Source organism: Pinus tabuliformis, chromosome 4_2 (genome assembly GCF_031772625.1).
Source record: "Pinus tabuliformis cultivar Carrire ecotype Pingquan chromosome 4_2, CPIR1, whole genome shotgun sequence".
NCBI classification, from domain to species: Eukaryota; Viridiplantae; Streptophyta; class Pinopsida; order Pinales; family Pinaceae; genus Pinus; species Pinus tabuliformis.
In genome coordinates this window covers 341257819-341275868 of record NC_142304.1, presented here as the reverse complement: position 1 = coordinate 341275868, position 18050 = coordinate 341257819, and the positions used below count along the sequence as shown (strand labels likewise).

Below are 18050 nucleotides of genomic sequence, written 5' to 3'. Positions count from 1 at the left end.
GTGCCGGGTATCCGATACCTGACTGTGGGGTGCGCTTCATGTCCACATTCTGTTATGCTTCCGCTCCCAGGCCCTCTGCCACGTCCCGCTGTTATGCCATGGAGGCGATGCTGCTCAGATGTAACTTCGATGGAGGAAGAAGGAAAAATGGGGCCAGTCCTCTGAGCGGTAGCCCGACTGCGAGAGCCTCCTCGTCGACTGCTCATTCTGAGACGCTCTCTCCTCATTGCTAAATTTAGAGGATGAACCAGCTTGCAGAAACCTGGAGAGGAGAAATTAACCAAGACGGGGGCCCCAGAATTTGGCTTATAATGCTTGTAAACCACTCTCAAGCTTGGGACAATACCTGAGTTGGGCACAGAGCAAGAATGTCCCTGTGCAATCCCCCACATCACCGAGGAGTGCTCCAGCGTTGTAGTGGAGTGCCCAACAACTTCAAATGAATGCGTAAATGTAACAGAGGCTCCCGAAATATGAAGCGCCATCGCACAGGTTACCAGGAGGCCAATTAAGGAGGACAAGACCAGTAATAATACCCACATTGAAGTTCCTGCATGCGCCCATTTGAAACATTCTATAGGGTACTGCGTGGCACGCAAGGGCTGACACATGCCCATGTGACGCACCACCTGTGAGCTGCGATGTCTTTTAGGCACCCGCATCCGGGAATATATCCACAATATATTATAAGTTAATATAAAATTTTAATAAATTATAATTAAATAAATATTATTTTATATTATTTTTAAAGTAGTAAAATATATCATAATTATGGTTTTTATATGTAATGAGAATAATCATGTGTAAATATGGATTAATTCATTATTTATATTTAAGAAAATTTGAGTTATTTTAAAGAAATTAGTGGTTTAATGGTCAAATTTAGAGTATTATCCAATATCTTTGTGTTTTGTGTTATTAATTTATTTTTTTGGATTTAAAAAAATGTAATAAAAAATAATTTTATATATTACTCTAAAGCAAACCTAATTCAATCTTTTAATATAAAAATTATTTTCAATAAATTTAAATTTAAGCGAATATAAAATCTAAATTAATACTAAAAGTAATTATTTTTAAATAATAATAAAAGCGCACACATTGACGTGGCTAAATTTGACGAAGAAATCCCGCAAATAACAGGTTTTTCCAAAGGAATATTACCATCACACAATAAGGTTTCCAACGATAATTACATTACCCTAGCAAATTATTATTAAATATTAATGTAGTAAAAAATGGGGAATGTTTCGAGGCTTGTGAAGCCCAAATAATGCTGGGAACAAGAAACTGGTTTGGCTTTATGACCTTTGGCCTAAAACTAGTGACTATTTAGCGTCTTCACAGTTTCTCTCATCCTCCTGTCATCATCAATTGACCTGGTTTGTCTGATTGTGCAGATAGCTTTGCTCCGGGGCAAGAAGAACGCCAAGAGGACACCAGGGCTTCTGATACTTGGCTCGCTCGCTAACTTTTTGGAGAACCAGACGTCCTCATACTTTGAGGAACCTAAGCTTTTAGAATTGGAATTCATTTGGAACTACTGTTTTTTTCGTTTTGCAGAACCAAACATCCTCATTCTTTGAGGAACCCTATCTTTTAGAATTAAAATTCCTTCGCAACTTTTGATCTTTTTTGTTTTGCGAGTTTAAATTTAGGCACATTGATTGTTTGTCATATATTGTGTTTTATCTGGTTATTTTACTTGAGTAGGAGTAATGGAATCGTCTTGCAGTTCAATGAATTCCAACAGGCATTCCACAGAGAAGCGATGTCTCCGTCCTCTGCAGAAACAGGGTGCTTCAATGAATAAACACAGCGTATGCATTCTCTCCTTTTTTTTATAGATAATTTCTATGCTGCAAACATGCCATTCCCCAATTAGGGTTATTACAGTGAAGTGTGGCTAAGGGACAACAGGTTATTCTGATTCAGTTGGAAGTCTGAATCAGGATTTGGTTTTATTGTTTTTGCTATCACAGAGCGATAGATTTATTCCGGCAAGAGGATCCATCGATTTGGACGTAGCTAGATTCATGGTCACGCAAAAGCAAAAGGACAATAACGATATCCATGCCCTCTCCCCTTCCCCCTCCCCTTCCAAAAAAGCATACAAGAAGGAGATGGCAGCCACTTTATTGAAGAATGCCTGTGCTGCTGACAACAATTGCAGAATTCTTTCTTTCAATGGAAAATCATCGACTGTTTCCCAAGCTTCACAAGAAAATGTGTTGGCTAATCTCCCTATTTCGAGAAGAGCACGCAGATATATTCCTCAGGTAAGGCCTGGATTTCATAAATAAAAATTATAGTCATTTTCGCTAGACATTCCATAATTAGATCCTGAATTCTATTGATGTTTACTCGTTATTGAATCAAAGCCCTTGATCGTATTTGTCATTGCGACATTATCCCATCTTGAGCAATGTTTAACACAGATTTTTCCTTTCCTTTTTCATTTGCTACGCTGAATTCGCTACCACACCCATTCCAATTTCTTAAAAAAAAGTTATTAACATAATGGTGTTAGAACACATAATAGTATTTCTTCACAAACCGAGCCATGATCCCATTTCGTTTTTCAAAAGCATTGATATATTCTTCTGACACCAGATAAACTACATTGTATTTGGGGTTTTTGTCATTAGTACATTGGATATGCCTATCTGAGGACCATTGTCCTTTGTCTTTCTTCTTTCACCTAGTAATTTAACTTATCCATGTTGATTGCAGTCTGCAGATAGAACCCTGGATGCGCCCGACCTTCTGGATGATTATTACTTGAATCTATTGGATTGGAGTTCCACCAATGTTTTGTCCATAGCCCTGGACAACACTGTATACTTGTGGGATGCTTCTAATAGCTCTATATCTGAGCTTCTGATTGCAGATGAAGAAGAGGGTCCCGTTACCAGCGTTAGTTGGGCACCCGATGGGAGCCAAATTGCCGTTGGGTTGAATAATTCTGTTGTACAGTTATGGGATTCGCAATCTAATAAAAAGGTAAATAAAACCTGTTCATCTCTTCCAAGGTTTTCTCGTTCTAATATAACGCCAATCTCTAAATTTGACATGATACAATTGCAGCTAAGAGCCTTGAAAGGTCATCATGACCGTGTTGGTGCACTTTCTTGGAATGGTCCTATTCTCACCACAGGAGGGCTGGATGGGATTATAATCAATCATGATGTTCGCATCCGTGACCACATTGTTCAAACATACAGAGGACATACCCAGGAGGTTTGTGGATTGAAATGGTCTCCTTCCGGCCAACAACTTGCAAGTGGGGGAAACGACAATCTACTCTATATTTGGGACAAGAGCATGGCATCCCATAATCCATCCTCTCAATACTTCCACCAATTAGATGAACATTGTGCAGCAGTCAAGGCCTTGGCATGGTGCCCCTTCCAGAACAATCTTTTGGCATCTGGTGGAGGGACTTCAGACGGTTCTATAAAGTTTTGGAACACTCAAACAGGTGCCTGCCTGAATACCGTCGACACCCATTCCCAGGTCTGTTCATTGTTGTGGAATAGACATGAGCGTGAGTTATTGAGTTCACATGGGCTAAATCAGAACCAGTTAACCTTATGGAAATACCCATCCATGGTGAAAATTACTGAACTTACAGGGCATACTGCTAGAGTTCTTCATATGGCACAGGTATGAAAATTCATGCTTTTATGAGTACTTATGCATGCAATCCATGTTTTCCCTTTAAATTTGTCCTAATGACGCTTACCATTGTTTTACTTCTTCAGAGTCCTGATGGGTACACAGTTGCATCAGCTGCAGCAGATGAAACACTCAAGTTTTGGCAAGTTTTTGGGGCTCCTGGTGCCTTAAAGAAGACTAAGACTCAAGATGCAAAAGGGGCTTTCAACATGTTTCATATGCACATCCGCTAAGAAGTATGTGTCAAAATTCATGGAATCAGGATGGATGTTCAACTGAAGGTACTAATTAGATGTTCTTTTTTTTGTTTACAAAGCTCTTTTGCAGGCACTCTATAGTTCTAACTTCTGTTGGATTTTCATGTAGTACATTCCAATTTCTTCTTTGTAATATATTATAATTTCTTAGTTTGTACTAATTGCATGAATTGTGTATAGAGGGGCTTTCAGCAAGTTTCATGCTCACATCCGCTAAGTATTTGTCCAGATTCATGGAATCAGAGCGGATGTTCAACTCAAGGTAGTAATTAGATGTTTTATTTTCTGCTTGCAAAGGTCTTTTTTGCAGGAGCTCTATAGTTCTGTACTCTAGCATAAGTGTGTATTTTATCTATTGTGGACCTTGATGGAACGATGTCGCAACAGCTTTGTGAGACAATGATCCATTTCTTCAGCTGCGTGATGAGCTTTAAAGTGGTTTTAGCAATTCTTTGGAGCTTCAAAGACGGTTCCAAAAATGATACTTTATGGCTGTTAGCAAGCATCTGATTCACAACTATAAAAAGGTCTCCATGCTTCTACACATGGAATGATGATGAGGGGATGCTCAATATTGCAGGTAATGCTTGAATTATTTATTTTGTTCATTAGCTGTAAGGAACTTATATCTATATTTTTATCTCTTGTATATTTTATTTTTGTAATATGGTACACTATCCCATCATGCAATTCCTTTCACATGTGTGAATTCTGATAGGATATTTATATTAATCAGAGTAACTAATCACATACATATTGATTCATGTGGCTACAATTCTAACATCAAAAAATATTGACTGCACTGAACTGACTAAATCCTTAAATAAGCGGACAATAAATTGAGAGCTCATGTCCTGCCAGGACAGGCAATACTGACATCTTGTGTTGCATCACTGTTGCGAGCTCATGTCCATGGATTTTAAACCTTCACTCTCATGGAACTGCTGGCCTCAGCAATAATCTTTGTCTTCTGTCACCAAACAAATCTTGATATTCTGTGGAAATTGTTTCTGCTTCTTGTATCCAGTGATCATCTCTTGCCTCCAGTTATGTTATTGGGCTGTTTAACTGATGAGCCATTATATTCTGTATTCCTCTGCTCTCATGAATCTGTCTTCCTGATCAATCATGATTGCCATATGTTGCCAAACACATCTTTAATGCTAGTCAAAATTGTTCACACTCATTGGCTCTATCTGGTCATTATATCTTGCCTATGATTACTGGCATCTATTATTGCACTGTTGGAGAGACCAGTCATTCTTATCCTGTATTCCTTTGCATTTCAAATCGGTTAAGTTCTGGCATTTTTTCTTTGTTCGATAGCCATCCTGTGCCTGTATTTTTCTATGAAACTTTGATGGTTTTTGGAGTTGTTGCGACTCCTCCATCTGGTTCCCGTTGGATTCTTTCTGTATTTTGGATTGCATTACACAATTATTTTTCATACTCTACGTTCAACTAATTAGAATGTTTGCAGGTACTCTGATTTAAGCATACCTATCTCTACTTTTTCATGGATGTTGCCATTTTTTTTTCCAAATGTGTTTTGCAATACCTTTCTTACCAGATAATACAGGTTACCAATGCCATCAAATCAAATTAAATTGAAATTTTAGTCATGGTTTCACTTTTTCATTTACGAAACTGTCTTTGCCTGTTCTCAAATTACCTTCCAAGGTAATTTAAAGGAAATACTGACAGGTATACTGGCAACATTCAGTTGGTCAGATTTATTCAGAATTTGCAGATGATTTATAATTTATTATATATGGCTGATTGATACTCAATATTACCATTTACCAGATGTCTAGCAATTTTTTTAATCCATTTAGTCATAATTAAAATTGGATAAAAAAAAATCAGTAGGAATAATTAAGATAAAATTCAAGGTTTTCCTCTAGCTTTGAAGGCTAAATGACACATTGTCAAGTATTTCAATCTAATGTAGCAGAATTTATTAAATGAGAGACATTTTGGGTTTGCAAGATACTGTTTAATTTGTTATGCATTCCTATACTTACCACTGCCACTGCCACTGCCATAACATTTGTCTAACACTGAATTGTTTCTCTTTACTACACATGTTACAGAAGATCGTTCAAGGTGCCTTTAACGAACATGGGATCTTGCCAAGGTGCCTTTAACAAACATGGGATCTTGCCAGCATTCTAAGATGTTCGAGGATGGGTTCAACTCTCCGAAGAAGAATCATACAGAGAAGAGCAGCATGGTTCCTCAATTGCATTTTTTTAATCTCAAGATCCTAAGGTACACTCTTTTGTTATTGGTAAGTGTTTCTGGGCTTCATCTTTATTATCTTTTATGCATGAATTGTCTTGTAATTTCATTTTATTGTTTTTCTTTCTTTACTGACAATTGCCTCATTGTAGCTCCTTCCCTTTGGGCATTGATAATCAATATTTATTGATGTCTGCCCCATAATCTTCCCGTGACATTTTTCAATGCCACCAATCTTCCAACGGCATTTTTCAATGCCACCAATCGATAGGAAAATTTCCACCCTTTGCCTTCTTAAATTGACATCAACTTTGAAGTCTTTCTCGGATTATAGTTTAAGGCATTGGGAATAACAGAGATACAGGCAAAATGTTGATCAGCAGCCTCCATGATTTCAAAGCTTTTGATAATTTTTTTGAAAGGGCAATGCCTATTTGTGGATATAATTCCAAGTGTTTAGATACAAGTTTTCTGAAAACATTTTAACTTTCGAATTTCTATTGTTATTTTGGTGCTTCTGAATTACAATTTAGCATTGAATCAAATAACTAAAACTTCAATCTGTCCTGTATTTTCCTCTACTGAATCTACAATATATACACTTCACTGGCATAAATTATAATATGATTGAAGTTCTGGCATTACATATCCCATCTATCCAGTACAATTAATTCAGTTCTCACATTTTTTAATTACACTTTTAATAACTTATGAAAACAGCTACAAGTGGACATTTCTCCAGAATTGCTTAATATTTTTTTATTTTTATACATAATGGTGTAATTATTACAAATTCATAAATTAAATATCAAATATCTATAAATCATCATCATTAGTATTATTTTTTAAGTTATCCTAAAAAATAGCTATTTTAACATGGTAACATGAACATAACTCTCAAAAGTTTTTGAATATGTACCGTGAATACTGTGAATAAGGTTTATTATAAACATTTGGAATATTTGAAGATGGTATTGAAAACAATGGTATCATATTGGATAAATAAATGTATGTTTTGAATAAGTAAAATATTTGAAGATAGATTGAATAACAATTATATGAAATATGTATAACTCTAATATTTAGGTGTCATTCTATGTTTTATTTTATATCTTAAAATTGCATTGCTGAATTTTCAATGTGACATATATATGGAATATATCACCTCTAAATTGTAATTATTTTTATTAGTTTAGAATAGTATTGCAAAACTTTTAATGTGACAAATCATCTATCAATTCTTAAAGCCTTATATATCAAGTTAGGGGTGGGGAGGTTTCAAAGATATTGCAATTACAAAGTATTGATAAAAATATCAAATTGTGCAAGACAACTAAAGTGATGGAGGGGTTAGCTTTGCAATGAGATGGATCATGATTTGAAATGTCACGAATAGGTCCATTGTGACATGTGGATATTGAAACTAAAGGTTAGTGACAAGACCATTGTGACCTAGACTTGGTGATGGGCATACAAGCAAGCAAAGATTGTTGATTTAGAACATTCATCAATAACAATAAGTGAAATTGTATATAAAGTAGTGTTAGATTTTGGCATACCTAACCTCAAATCTTTTTTATCATACTTTATGTTTAATAGATTGGAATGTTTGCTAGTACCTCTAAAATCTAACATACCCATCATTATTTCATGGATGTTATACATTTTCCCTTTTCCAAAGTAGTGTGTCATACCCTTTTTTTTTTTTTTCAGTAAAAACTAATTCTATTAAGAGAATGTATGGTACAGAAGAGATTACAAACAAGAGAAGCAAGAACAAGACAGCCGGAAAGGATAGGCTATCCACCTCGGCTCCTAAGAGAGAAAGAGCAGAGCTGAGCAAGAAGAAACACGAGGAACAAAGGAGCAAGAACAGAACAGAGGACTCTACCCAACATGTGTAGAATCAACTATTCGGCATTTTTTCCCTTTCTTTTTACTAACTTTGACCCAATCAAGAGGACTTTGCTGAGCTGGCATGATTTGCAAACTGAGATGTGCTGACGGAGAGGTCTCGTTGTCTGAATCTGAGGAGGATGATTCATGATTCCTTTTCTGTGAGACTGGTTGGACGGACGAATCCACAGGACCAGTCGAGGGCGGATCCTGTGCCGACTCTTCTGCCAAACCTTCCTTATTATCTTCCTCTTCATCCGAGCTGAAATCAAAATTGTCCATGGGGGGAGGATCATGAGGCTTCCAGCTTTTGGATTTCTGCTTAGGATTGGTTTTCTTCTTTTGGGCTGGCATCATGGGACAAGAGCTCTGAAGGTGACTTGTAAGATGGCAGTTTCAACATCGAAAGTTGTGTTTTCGTAATCCAAAGTTTGAGTCCAATGGAAGTCTCCAATTTTGAGATTGATCTGGTCCGGGAGACCTTTTCTCATGTCTATTTCAGCACAGATTCTGGCAAAGGTGTATAAGCCCTTTTCCCCTCTAGAGATGTCTGTGTCTAGAAAGCGGCCTAGAGAGTTGCCAATCCCTTGGAATACAACAAAGTGCCATAGATGCGCCGGGAGGTTTGGAAGTCTGACCCAGATGGGGAGTTTGGTGATGATTGCTGTAGGGGATCGAAATCTGGGAACCAAGGGGTGAGGAATAAACCAGCTGCACCCCAAAACCATGGGCCACCAGTTAAGGCTTTTTGATAGTCCTCAACGAAAGCAAACACTACAATGAAGAAGCCCTTTGAGCATAACAGAACCTTGCAATTGTTGGTCCAGTTAGAGTGAATCCATTGATAGAGGTCTACTGTGCGTGGCCATAGCCCATTAAACCTGCAAATAATACCATGTTCTGCAAAGTGTTGGGTTTGCTCATCCAGCGTTGGATGCTTTATTTCAATGGAGGGGGTTTCCTCCAGTTTATCCACCAGGAAAGGCTTGGGTGCCTGAACAGGTGGAGCTGTTCTCTTAGGCAACTTAGCATGGACAACGTCCTTGTATGAAAATGCCTCAGCTGAGGATGACTGTCCTACAGCTCCCCCTCTCAGACGAAGGGTTAAAGCAATGGAGGCATTTCTCTTAATGTTGTAAAAAGACAGGGGGCAAAGATCCTCGAGTTGTTTACCTTCGTGGAGAAGTCGCTGTGCTGCAGAGGGAATCCCCAGCTTGAGTTCCAGAACCTGCTTGAGGTCTTGCACTTGATCCGATGCTCTCACCCATTGTAGCAGAGTTTTGCCAGAGATAAGCTTGATCAGGATCTGGAATGAGGCAGAGAGACCAGAGTTCTGCTTGCCTCTGCAGATCTGAGACGAGAGGAGGCTGGAATTTTGAAGGGCCTTCTTTTCCTGTATTTGCCGCAGGGGATTGTGAGGAGAAGAGGAGAGAGTCCTAGGGTCGCCGAGTCTGTCATTGTGATCCACCCAAAAGGGCTTCTAGATGCTCCGTCCAAGCTGATCCAGGAAGGTTAAAGATTTCTGAAGGTCAAATACAGAGTATTGGCTGTTATGGGGGAACAGAGAAGAAGCTAATAGAAATGAGTGACCTTCCCGGGTAAAGAATTTCTTCCCAAGAGCCACCGCCTGGGGAAAACTGAGAGCATGTTCTGCGAATTCGTTCTTGGCCAATGCATCAGCACTCTGATGGGGGCAGCTGTAGCCAGATGCAACGGTAGAGGGCTAAGTGCTGGCGGCCCCAAAGTCTAGAGCGAAATAAAACAGAGGGAGGGGAGCTCTCGAAAGATGCTTGAAGACATGTGGAACAGAAATGATAGCATAGATTTGCAATCCCTGACTGAGACACGCTTCTCCAACATCGGCAGGGCCAAGCAGGGGCTCGACGGCGGCCGAAGGAGAGGCGGTGGCGGCAGAGCTTCTAGGGTTCATCCTCGGAGCCGTCTCAGTATTTAAGTCAAAATGCCACATTCGACTTTGTATAAATTATATTATCAAACCTATATGAGTGAATTCTTTTAACCTATATGTAGTGTGTCATACCTTTATGTATGCCAAGTAGCGGAGATTTTCATTAGGAGATAAATTAGATTCACTCAAATTTGAATCATGGTTTAATCAATTTATTTTCACTTCCCAATAAATTTTGGTAATGAATTTTGCAAATGATGAATAAGAAATACTTGGATGAAACTTTTGTTGTTTTGTTCTTAATTCTAAGGTAATTCAAAGGAAATATTGGGAAGTGTCTTAACTTAATGTAGCAGAATTTAGTGTTTTGTATTAATTCATCAATAACAATAAGTGAAACTCTATAAGATTATGTAGCTACACAATTTTTTTATAGAGGGAAAAATCACAATTTTGATTAGGATGTTGAAAATTGCTTATTGTAGATGCTTCAGGAAGCATATGCAGTTATTGCTTGATCTGAAAATGGGGCACTAAAAGTTTCTTGTCAGCTTACAAGAACCTCTCCCACTTCCAAAGCTTAAATATTCCCAAGATCTAGTGATTAACCAATTGCAGAATTAAAAGTTCTTGAAAATAGGTGTATATTTATGTTTGTTGTAAAACTGTTTATGTGCTATAAGTCTGTTGTTTATGCTGATGTGTAAATACATGTAACCGTAAAACAGTGTAGCAAATAACAAACACATAAGACAACAATTTAATTAGGAGTTCACCGAAAACTCTTGGACTCCGTATCTGTGAGCTCTAGTCGACTCAACTAGGCTCTCTGGGATTATGGCATAAGTTCTTTTACAAGTCCCACGCTCAACTCCACTGGTTTACACAAAACACGATGGGCTTAGAACACCATCTTATCCCTGGCTCTGAGGCTCTCAAGCTTTCCGGCTCAGCCTCTCGGCTCTAGCTCGGGCTCGGGCTCTGACTCTGGCTTCTCTGAGCTCTCTCTCGGCCTCTTCGTGTCTCTGTAATTCATTTGACTTCCAAGTGACTCTTCGGCAACCTTCCAACAACTCTTTTCAACGACTTTCAGCTCTCTGGTTTTTCGCTCGACCTTCAGGCAACTCCAAAAACTCCCTCGGTTGCCTACACTTCCAGCTACCTCGTCAATTGATCTCTCTAGCTCTCTTGAGGCATCCTTCTGGCTTTGCAGCTTCACCAGTCGTTTCTCTACGTGTAATCATCCCTCTGCGGCTCTGCGGCTTCTTCTACTCCTTGTCTCTTCGACTTGCCATCTAGCTCTGTGGCTCTGTGACTCTCTCTCTGTGTTACAAACACATCATTGTCTATAAAACGCTCGCTTGTAGCATGGTACAATGATCAGGCGCAGTTACAAAGGAATTGGGGCCTTCTTCCAGGTGAAAACCCGAAAATGGAACGAAATTCCAATACACAGAGATTTACAAGAAATACACTATTAGGCACGAAATTCGGACTTCAAACATTATGAAATTGCCCCTATAAACCCTATCGGTCCACCTTTCATCGGCATATCGCAATCACATAGGCGGGAGGTCTAAAAACCTCAATACACGAGAATACACAGAAATCCCAAAAAACTGGATTTCAAATTTTATGCAGTCGGGTCTTTAAATCCCATCTAGTACGTGCTTTATTGCTTATCGCAATTGCAATCGCATTGGCCCTGACATCGAGGATCGTCGATCACCAATCGTCGATCAAATCTTGACCGTTGATCTGCTCCTTGATCGGACGGTCGATATCGCATCGCATGTCATTATTGCAACAACCCTTTGTATCGGGAATCACTAATCTCCCGACCGCCGATTGAACCTGGATCACTGATTTGCGCACCCGATGCAACGGTCGATATCACATCTTAACATATCACATTCGCTATGGCCCAAGGGTTCTTCCCTTATACCATGGCATACATCGATGCCGATATCACAATCACTCCATCGCATATTGCATATCGCCCAGTCGCTTGTCGCTATGCCTAGGGTCCTGATATCAGGCGAAGGCCTACCTCCGATGCGATAAGTCGAAGGTCGCAGTCAGGGGTTCCTTCCACCCTTGCCTTGAGTCCTCCACTTCACCCTTACGATGCGATTTTCCTTTATAAGGCCTTTAACCCATTTTTGGAAGAATTTGCCTCATTTTCAAAGGAACAAAGGCAAACTTCTTTTTGCAATAACTTCATCATTCAAAGTCCGTTTTAGCCCATTCAAGTTGCAGTAGATTCAAAATGAAAATATCTACACAATGGGACTATTTCCAGGAGCATCCTTGGAATTTCATTTTCCTCTGTGAGGAACACTTTAGAGTTAGAAGTCTATCCAAGATCCATTTTGGATCACACCTTCCCACTAAAGAACTTTTGATCTCCAAAAGGCTGATATACTGATCTGAACAGTAAATATGAGCAACAACACCCTTTTCTTTCAGCCTCCATACACTTGCCTCTACGTAGTTTCTCTAAACCAAAGTCTCTGACCACTTTCCTTCCTGGGTGTGTTGGTTCTCCTAGGAAGAGCTATCTTCCTCTTCACTTCATGCAGATCTCCTACTGAGAAGGTTACAGAAGGTAGTTTGAACTTCTCTGCCTTGATCATTGATCCAAGGTGGCTCAAACAGATGTGAAGTACATCTGCTCCACAAAATTTTCATTTGTACTTGTTTGAAAAGTTGTCGACAACAACTGTTAACAACAATAGAAATACAGACAACAACTGGATGGATTAACCTCATGCTTCAACAAAAGGAACAAATTTCACATCTTGTGAAAACCTCCATGTTTTACATCTGCATACAAATGATGGACTAGACAACAAGCCCACAAAACATGCCTTTAAAAACAAATGACCCTTCAAGTCAAGCATGTAGAAAAAGACCATTAGGACTCTTTTTCAAAAGATGAAACACTCTATCATTATCTCCATCTTGGAGACCAAGTTAACTTCTTCCAAGTCAACACTACATGCATGTTTACAACAAAGCAATCAACCCTTCAAGTTAATTACACATACATGTTCAAATACAGGGAAATCATCAACATCCCTGTGTTTATGCACATCATCCTCATGCATGCATTTCATCCTTCAACTTTTGCTTAAGCACACTGTACTTTCGAAGCTGAAATGAAATATAATGTTGTAGCAACAAAGTGAGTCTCCTACTCAACCTTTTTCCATTCACCATCTTGGTAAAAACCTGCAACTTGCATTCCATCAACAAAGAAATGCAAACAAATGCCTTATATCAATAGACATGCAATCTTAATTGGATAAGAACTCTATCCATTTCTTACCAATCCATTTCAAAGGTCTTTCCTCTGTCTGCACATCAGCATCAACATGTAAAGCATCCTGAGACACATCATTATTGAATCAAAGCGCTTGATCGTATTTGTCATTGCAACAATCCCATCTTGAGGAATGTTTTACACAGATTTTTCCTTTTCTTTTTCATTTGCTACGCTGAATTCGCTACCACACCCATTCCAATTTCTTAAAAAAAAGTTATTAACATAATGGTGTTAGAACTACATAGTATTTATTCACAAACCGAGCCATGATCCCATTTCGTTTTTCAAAAGCATTTATATACTCTTCTAACACCAGATAAACTACATTGTATTTGGGGTTTTTGTTATTAGTACACTGGATATGCCTATCTGAGGACCATTGTCCTTTGTATTTCTTCTTTCACCTAGTAATTTAACTTATCCATGTTGATTGGAGTCTGCAGATAGAACCCTGGATGCACCCGACCTTCTGGATGATTATTACTTGAATCTATTGGATTGGAGTTCCACCAATATTTTGTCCATAGCCCTGGACAACACTGTATACTTGTGGGATTCTTCTAATAGCTCTATATCTGAGCTTTTGATTGCAGATGAAGAAGAGGGTCCCATTACCAGCGTTAGTTGGGCACCCGATGGGAGCCAAATTGCCGTTGGGTTGAATAATTCTTCTGTACAGTTATGGGATTCACAATCTAATAAAAAGGTAAATAAAACTTGTTTATCTCTTCCAAGTTTTTCTCATTCTAATATAACGGCAATCTCTAAATTTGACATGACAAAATTGCAACTAAGAGCCTTGAAAGGTCATCATGACCGTGTTGGTGAACTTTATTGGAATGGTTCTATTCTCACCACAGGAGGGCTTGATGGGATTATAATCAATCATGATGTTTGCACCCATCACCACATTGTTCAAACATACAGAGGACATACCGAGGAGGTTTGTGGATTGAAATGGTCTCCTTCTGGCCAACAACTTGAAAGTGGGGGAAATGACAATCTACTCTATATTTGGGACAAGAGCATGGCATCCCATAATCTGTCTTCTCAATACTTCCACCAATTAGATGAACATTGTGCAGCAATCAAGGCCTTGGCATGGTGCCCCTTCCAGAACAATCTTTTGGCCTCTGGTGGAGGGACTTTAGACGGTTCTATAAATTTTTGGAACACTCAAACAGGGGCCTGCCTGAATACCGTCGACACCCATTCCCAGGTCTGTTCATTGTTGTGGAATAGACATGAGCGTGAGTTATTGAGTTCACATGGGCTAAATCAGAACTAGTTAACCTTATGGAAATACCCATCCATGGTGAAAATTATTGAACTTATAGGGCATACTACTAGAGTTCTTCATATGACACAGGTATGAAAATTAATGCTTTTTATGAGTACTTATGCATGCAATCCATGTTTTCCCTTTAAATTTGTGTTAATGACCCTTACCATTGTTTTACTTCTTCAAAGTCCTGATGGGTACACAGTTGCATCAGCTGCAGCAGATGAAACACTCAAGTTTTGGCAAGTTTTTGGGGCTCCTGATGCCTCAAAGAAGACTAAGACTAAAGATGCAAAAGGGGCTTTCAACATGTTTCATATGCACATCCGCTAAGAAGTATTTGTCAAAATTCATGGAATCAGGATGAATGTTCAACTGAAGGTACTAATTAGATGTTCTTTTTTTTGTTTACAAAGCTCTTTTGCAGGCACTCTATAGTTCTAACTTCTGTTGGATTTTCATGTAGTACATTCCAATTTCTTCTTTGTAATATATTATAATTTTTTAGTTTGTGCTAATTGCATGAATTGTGTATAGAGGGGCTTTCAGAAAGTTTCATGCTCACATCCGCTAAGTATTTGTCCAGATTCATGGAATCAGAGCAGATGTTCAACTCAAGGTAGTAATTAGATGTTTTATTTTCTGCTTGCAAAGGTCTTTTTTGCAGGAGCTCTATAGTTCTGTACTCTAACATGAAATGTGTATTTTATCTTTTGTGGACCTTGATGGAACGATGTTGCAACAGCTTTGTGAGACAATGAGCCATTTCTTCAGTGATGTGATAAGCTTTAAAGTGGTTTTAGCAATTCTTTGGAGCTTCAAAGACGGTTCCAAAAATGATACTTTATGGCTGTTAGCAAGCATCTGTTTCACAACTATAAAAAGGCCTCATGCTTCTACACATGGAATGATGATGAGGGGATGCTCAATGTTGCAGGTAATGCTTGAATTATTTATTTTGTTCATTAGCTATAAGGAACTTATATCTATATTTTTATCTCTTGTGTATTTTATTTTTGTAATATGGTACACTATCCCATCATGCAATTCTTGTCACATGTGTGAATTCTGATAGGATATTGATATTAATCAGAGTAACTAATCACATACATATTGATTCATGTGGCTACAATTCTAACCTTAAAAAATATTGACTGCACTGAGCTGACTATATCCTTAAATAAGAAGACAATAAATTGAGAGCTCATGTCCTGCCAAGACAGGCAATACTGACATCTTGTTTTGCATCCCTGTTGCGAGGTCATGTCCATGGATTTTAAACTTTCGCTCTCATGGAACTGCTGGCCTCCGCAATAATCTTTGTCCTCTGTCTCCAAACAAATCTTGATATTCTGTGGAAATTGTTTCTGCTTCTTGTATCCAGTGATCATCTCTTGCCTCCAGTTATGTTATTGGGCTATTTAACTGATGAGCCATTATATTCTGTATTCCTCTGCTCTCATGAAACTGTCTTCCTGATCAATCATGATTGCCATATGTTGCCAAACACATCTTGAATGTTAGTCAAAATTGTTCACACTCATTGGCTCTATCTGGTCATTATATCTTGCCTATGATTACTGGCATCTATTATTGCGTCGTTGGAGAGACCAGCCATTCTTATCCTGTATTCCTTTGCATTTCAAATCGGTTAAGTTCTGGCATTTTTTCTTTGTTCGATAGCCATCCTGTGCCTGTATTTTCGTATGAAACTTTGATGGTTTTTGGAGTTGTTGCCACTCCTCCATCTAGTTCCCGTTAGATTCTTGCCATATTATGGATTGCATTACAAAATTATTTTTCATACTCTACGTTCAGCGAATTAGAATATTTGCAGGTACCTCTGATTTAAGCATACCCATCTCTACTTTTTCATGGATGTTGCCATTTTTTTTTCCAAATGTGTTTTGCAATACCTTTCTTACGAGATAATACAGGTTTCCAATGCCATAAAATCAAATTAAGTAGAAATTTTAGTCATGGTTTCATTTTTTCATTTACGAAACTGTCTTTGCCTGTTCTTAAATTACCTTCCAAGGTAATTTAAAGGAAATACTGACAGGTATACTAGCAGCATTCAGTTGGTCAGATTTATTCAGAATTTGCAGATGATTTATAATTTATTATATATGGTTGATTGATACTCAATATTACCATTTACCAGATGTCAAGCAATTTTTCTTTTATCCATTTAGTCAATTAAAATTGGATCAATGAGATGTAATCTGCAAATGAGGTCGGTGAAGAATCAGTGGGAATAATTAAGATAAAATTCAAGGTTTTCCTCTAGCTTTGAAGGCTAAATGACACATTGTCAAGTATTTCAATCTAATGTAGCAGAATTTATTAAATGAGAGACATTTTGAGTTTGCAAGATATTGTTTAATTTGTTATGCATTGCAATACTTACGACTGCCATAACATTTGTCTACCACTATGAATTGTTTCTCTTTACTTCACATGATACAGAAGATCGTTCAAGGTGCCTTTAATGAAGATAGGATCTTGCTAGCATTCTAAGATGTTCGAGGATGGGTTCATCTCTCCAAATAAGAGTCATACAAAGAAGAGCAGCATGGTTCCTCAATTGCATTTTTTAATCTCAAGATCCTAAGGTACACTCTTTTGTTATTGGTTCTGTACTTAGCTAGTTGCACTACAATTTTCCAGCACAATTTAATTGGTAAGTGTTTCTGGGCTTCATCTTTATCTTCTTTTATGCATGAATTGTCTTGTAATTTCATTTTATTGTTTTTATTTCTTTACTGACAATTGCCTCATTGTAGCTCCTCCTTCCCTTTGGGCATTGATAATCAATATCTATTGATGTCTGCCCCATAATCTTCTCGTGGCATTTTTCAATGCCACCAATCGATAGGAAAATTTTCCACCCTTCAACTTCTTAAATTGACATCAACTTTGAAGTCTTTCTCGGATTATAGTTCAAGGCATTGGGAATAACGGAGATACAGGCAAAATGTTGATCAGCAGCCTCCATTACATCAAAGCTTTCGATAATTTTTTTGAAAGGACAATGCCTGTTTGTGGATATAAATCCAAGTGTTTAGATACAAGTTTTTTGAAAACAGTTTAACTTTCGAAATTCTATTGTTATTTTGGTGCTTAGGGTTCTGTATTACAATTTAGCATTGAATCAAATAACTAAAAATTCAGCCTGTCCTGTATTTTCCTTTACTGAATCTACAATATATACACTTCACTGGCATAAATTATAATATGAATGAAGTTCTGGCATTACATATCCCATCTATCTAGTACAATTAATTCAGTTCTCACATTTTTTAATTACACTTTTAATAACTTATGAAAATAGCTACAAGTGAACATTTCTCCAGAATTGCTTAATATGTTTTTTTTTTTTTAATACATAATGGTGTAATTATTAAAAATTCATAAATTAAATATCAAATATTTATAAATTATCATCATTAGTATTAT

At 37.9% G+C, this 18050-nt stretch overlaps 1 protein-coding gene across 6 annotated transcripts; it reads left to right on the top strand.

Annotated features, from left to right (window-relative positions):
• Positions 1-1199: 1199 nt before the first annotated feature.
• Positions 1200-17793, top strand: LOC149169333 (cell division cycle 20.2, cofactor of APC complex-like). Of its 6 annotated transcripts, none has more exons than XM_089428657.1 (12): positions 1305-1820; positions 1983-2279; positions 2734-3003; positions 3088-3666; positions 3765-3959; positions 4116-4197; positions 4323-4515; positions 6029-6206; positions 14806-14972; positions 15129-15210; positions 15337-15528; positions 17061-17793. In XM_089428657.1, the coding sequence occupies exons 1-5, from the start codon at positions 1719-1721 to the stop codon at positions 3909-3911; spliced, it is 1395 nt and encodes a 464-aa protein (XP_089284783.1). In that variant the 5' UTR covers positions 1305-1718; the 3' UTR covers positions 3912-3959; positions 4116-4197; positions 4323-4515; positions 6029-6206; positions 14806-14972; positions 15129-15210; positions 15337-15528; positions 17061-17793. The 6 variants fall into 6 exon arrangements, with proteins under 6 accessions (XP_089284780.1, XP_089284783.1, XP_089284782.1 ...); XM_089428656.1 differs by having other exon boundaries at positions 14797-14972; XM_089428654.1 differs by lacking the exons at positions 14806-14972; positions 15129-15210; positions 15337-15528; positions 17061-17793 and adding an exon at positions 1200-1293 and having other exon boundaries at positions 1401-1820; positions 6029-6994.
• The last annotated feature ends 257 nt before the right edge of the window (positions 17794-18050 follow it).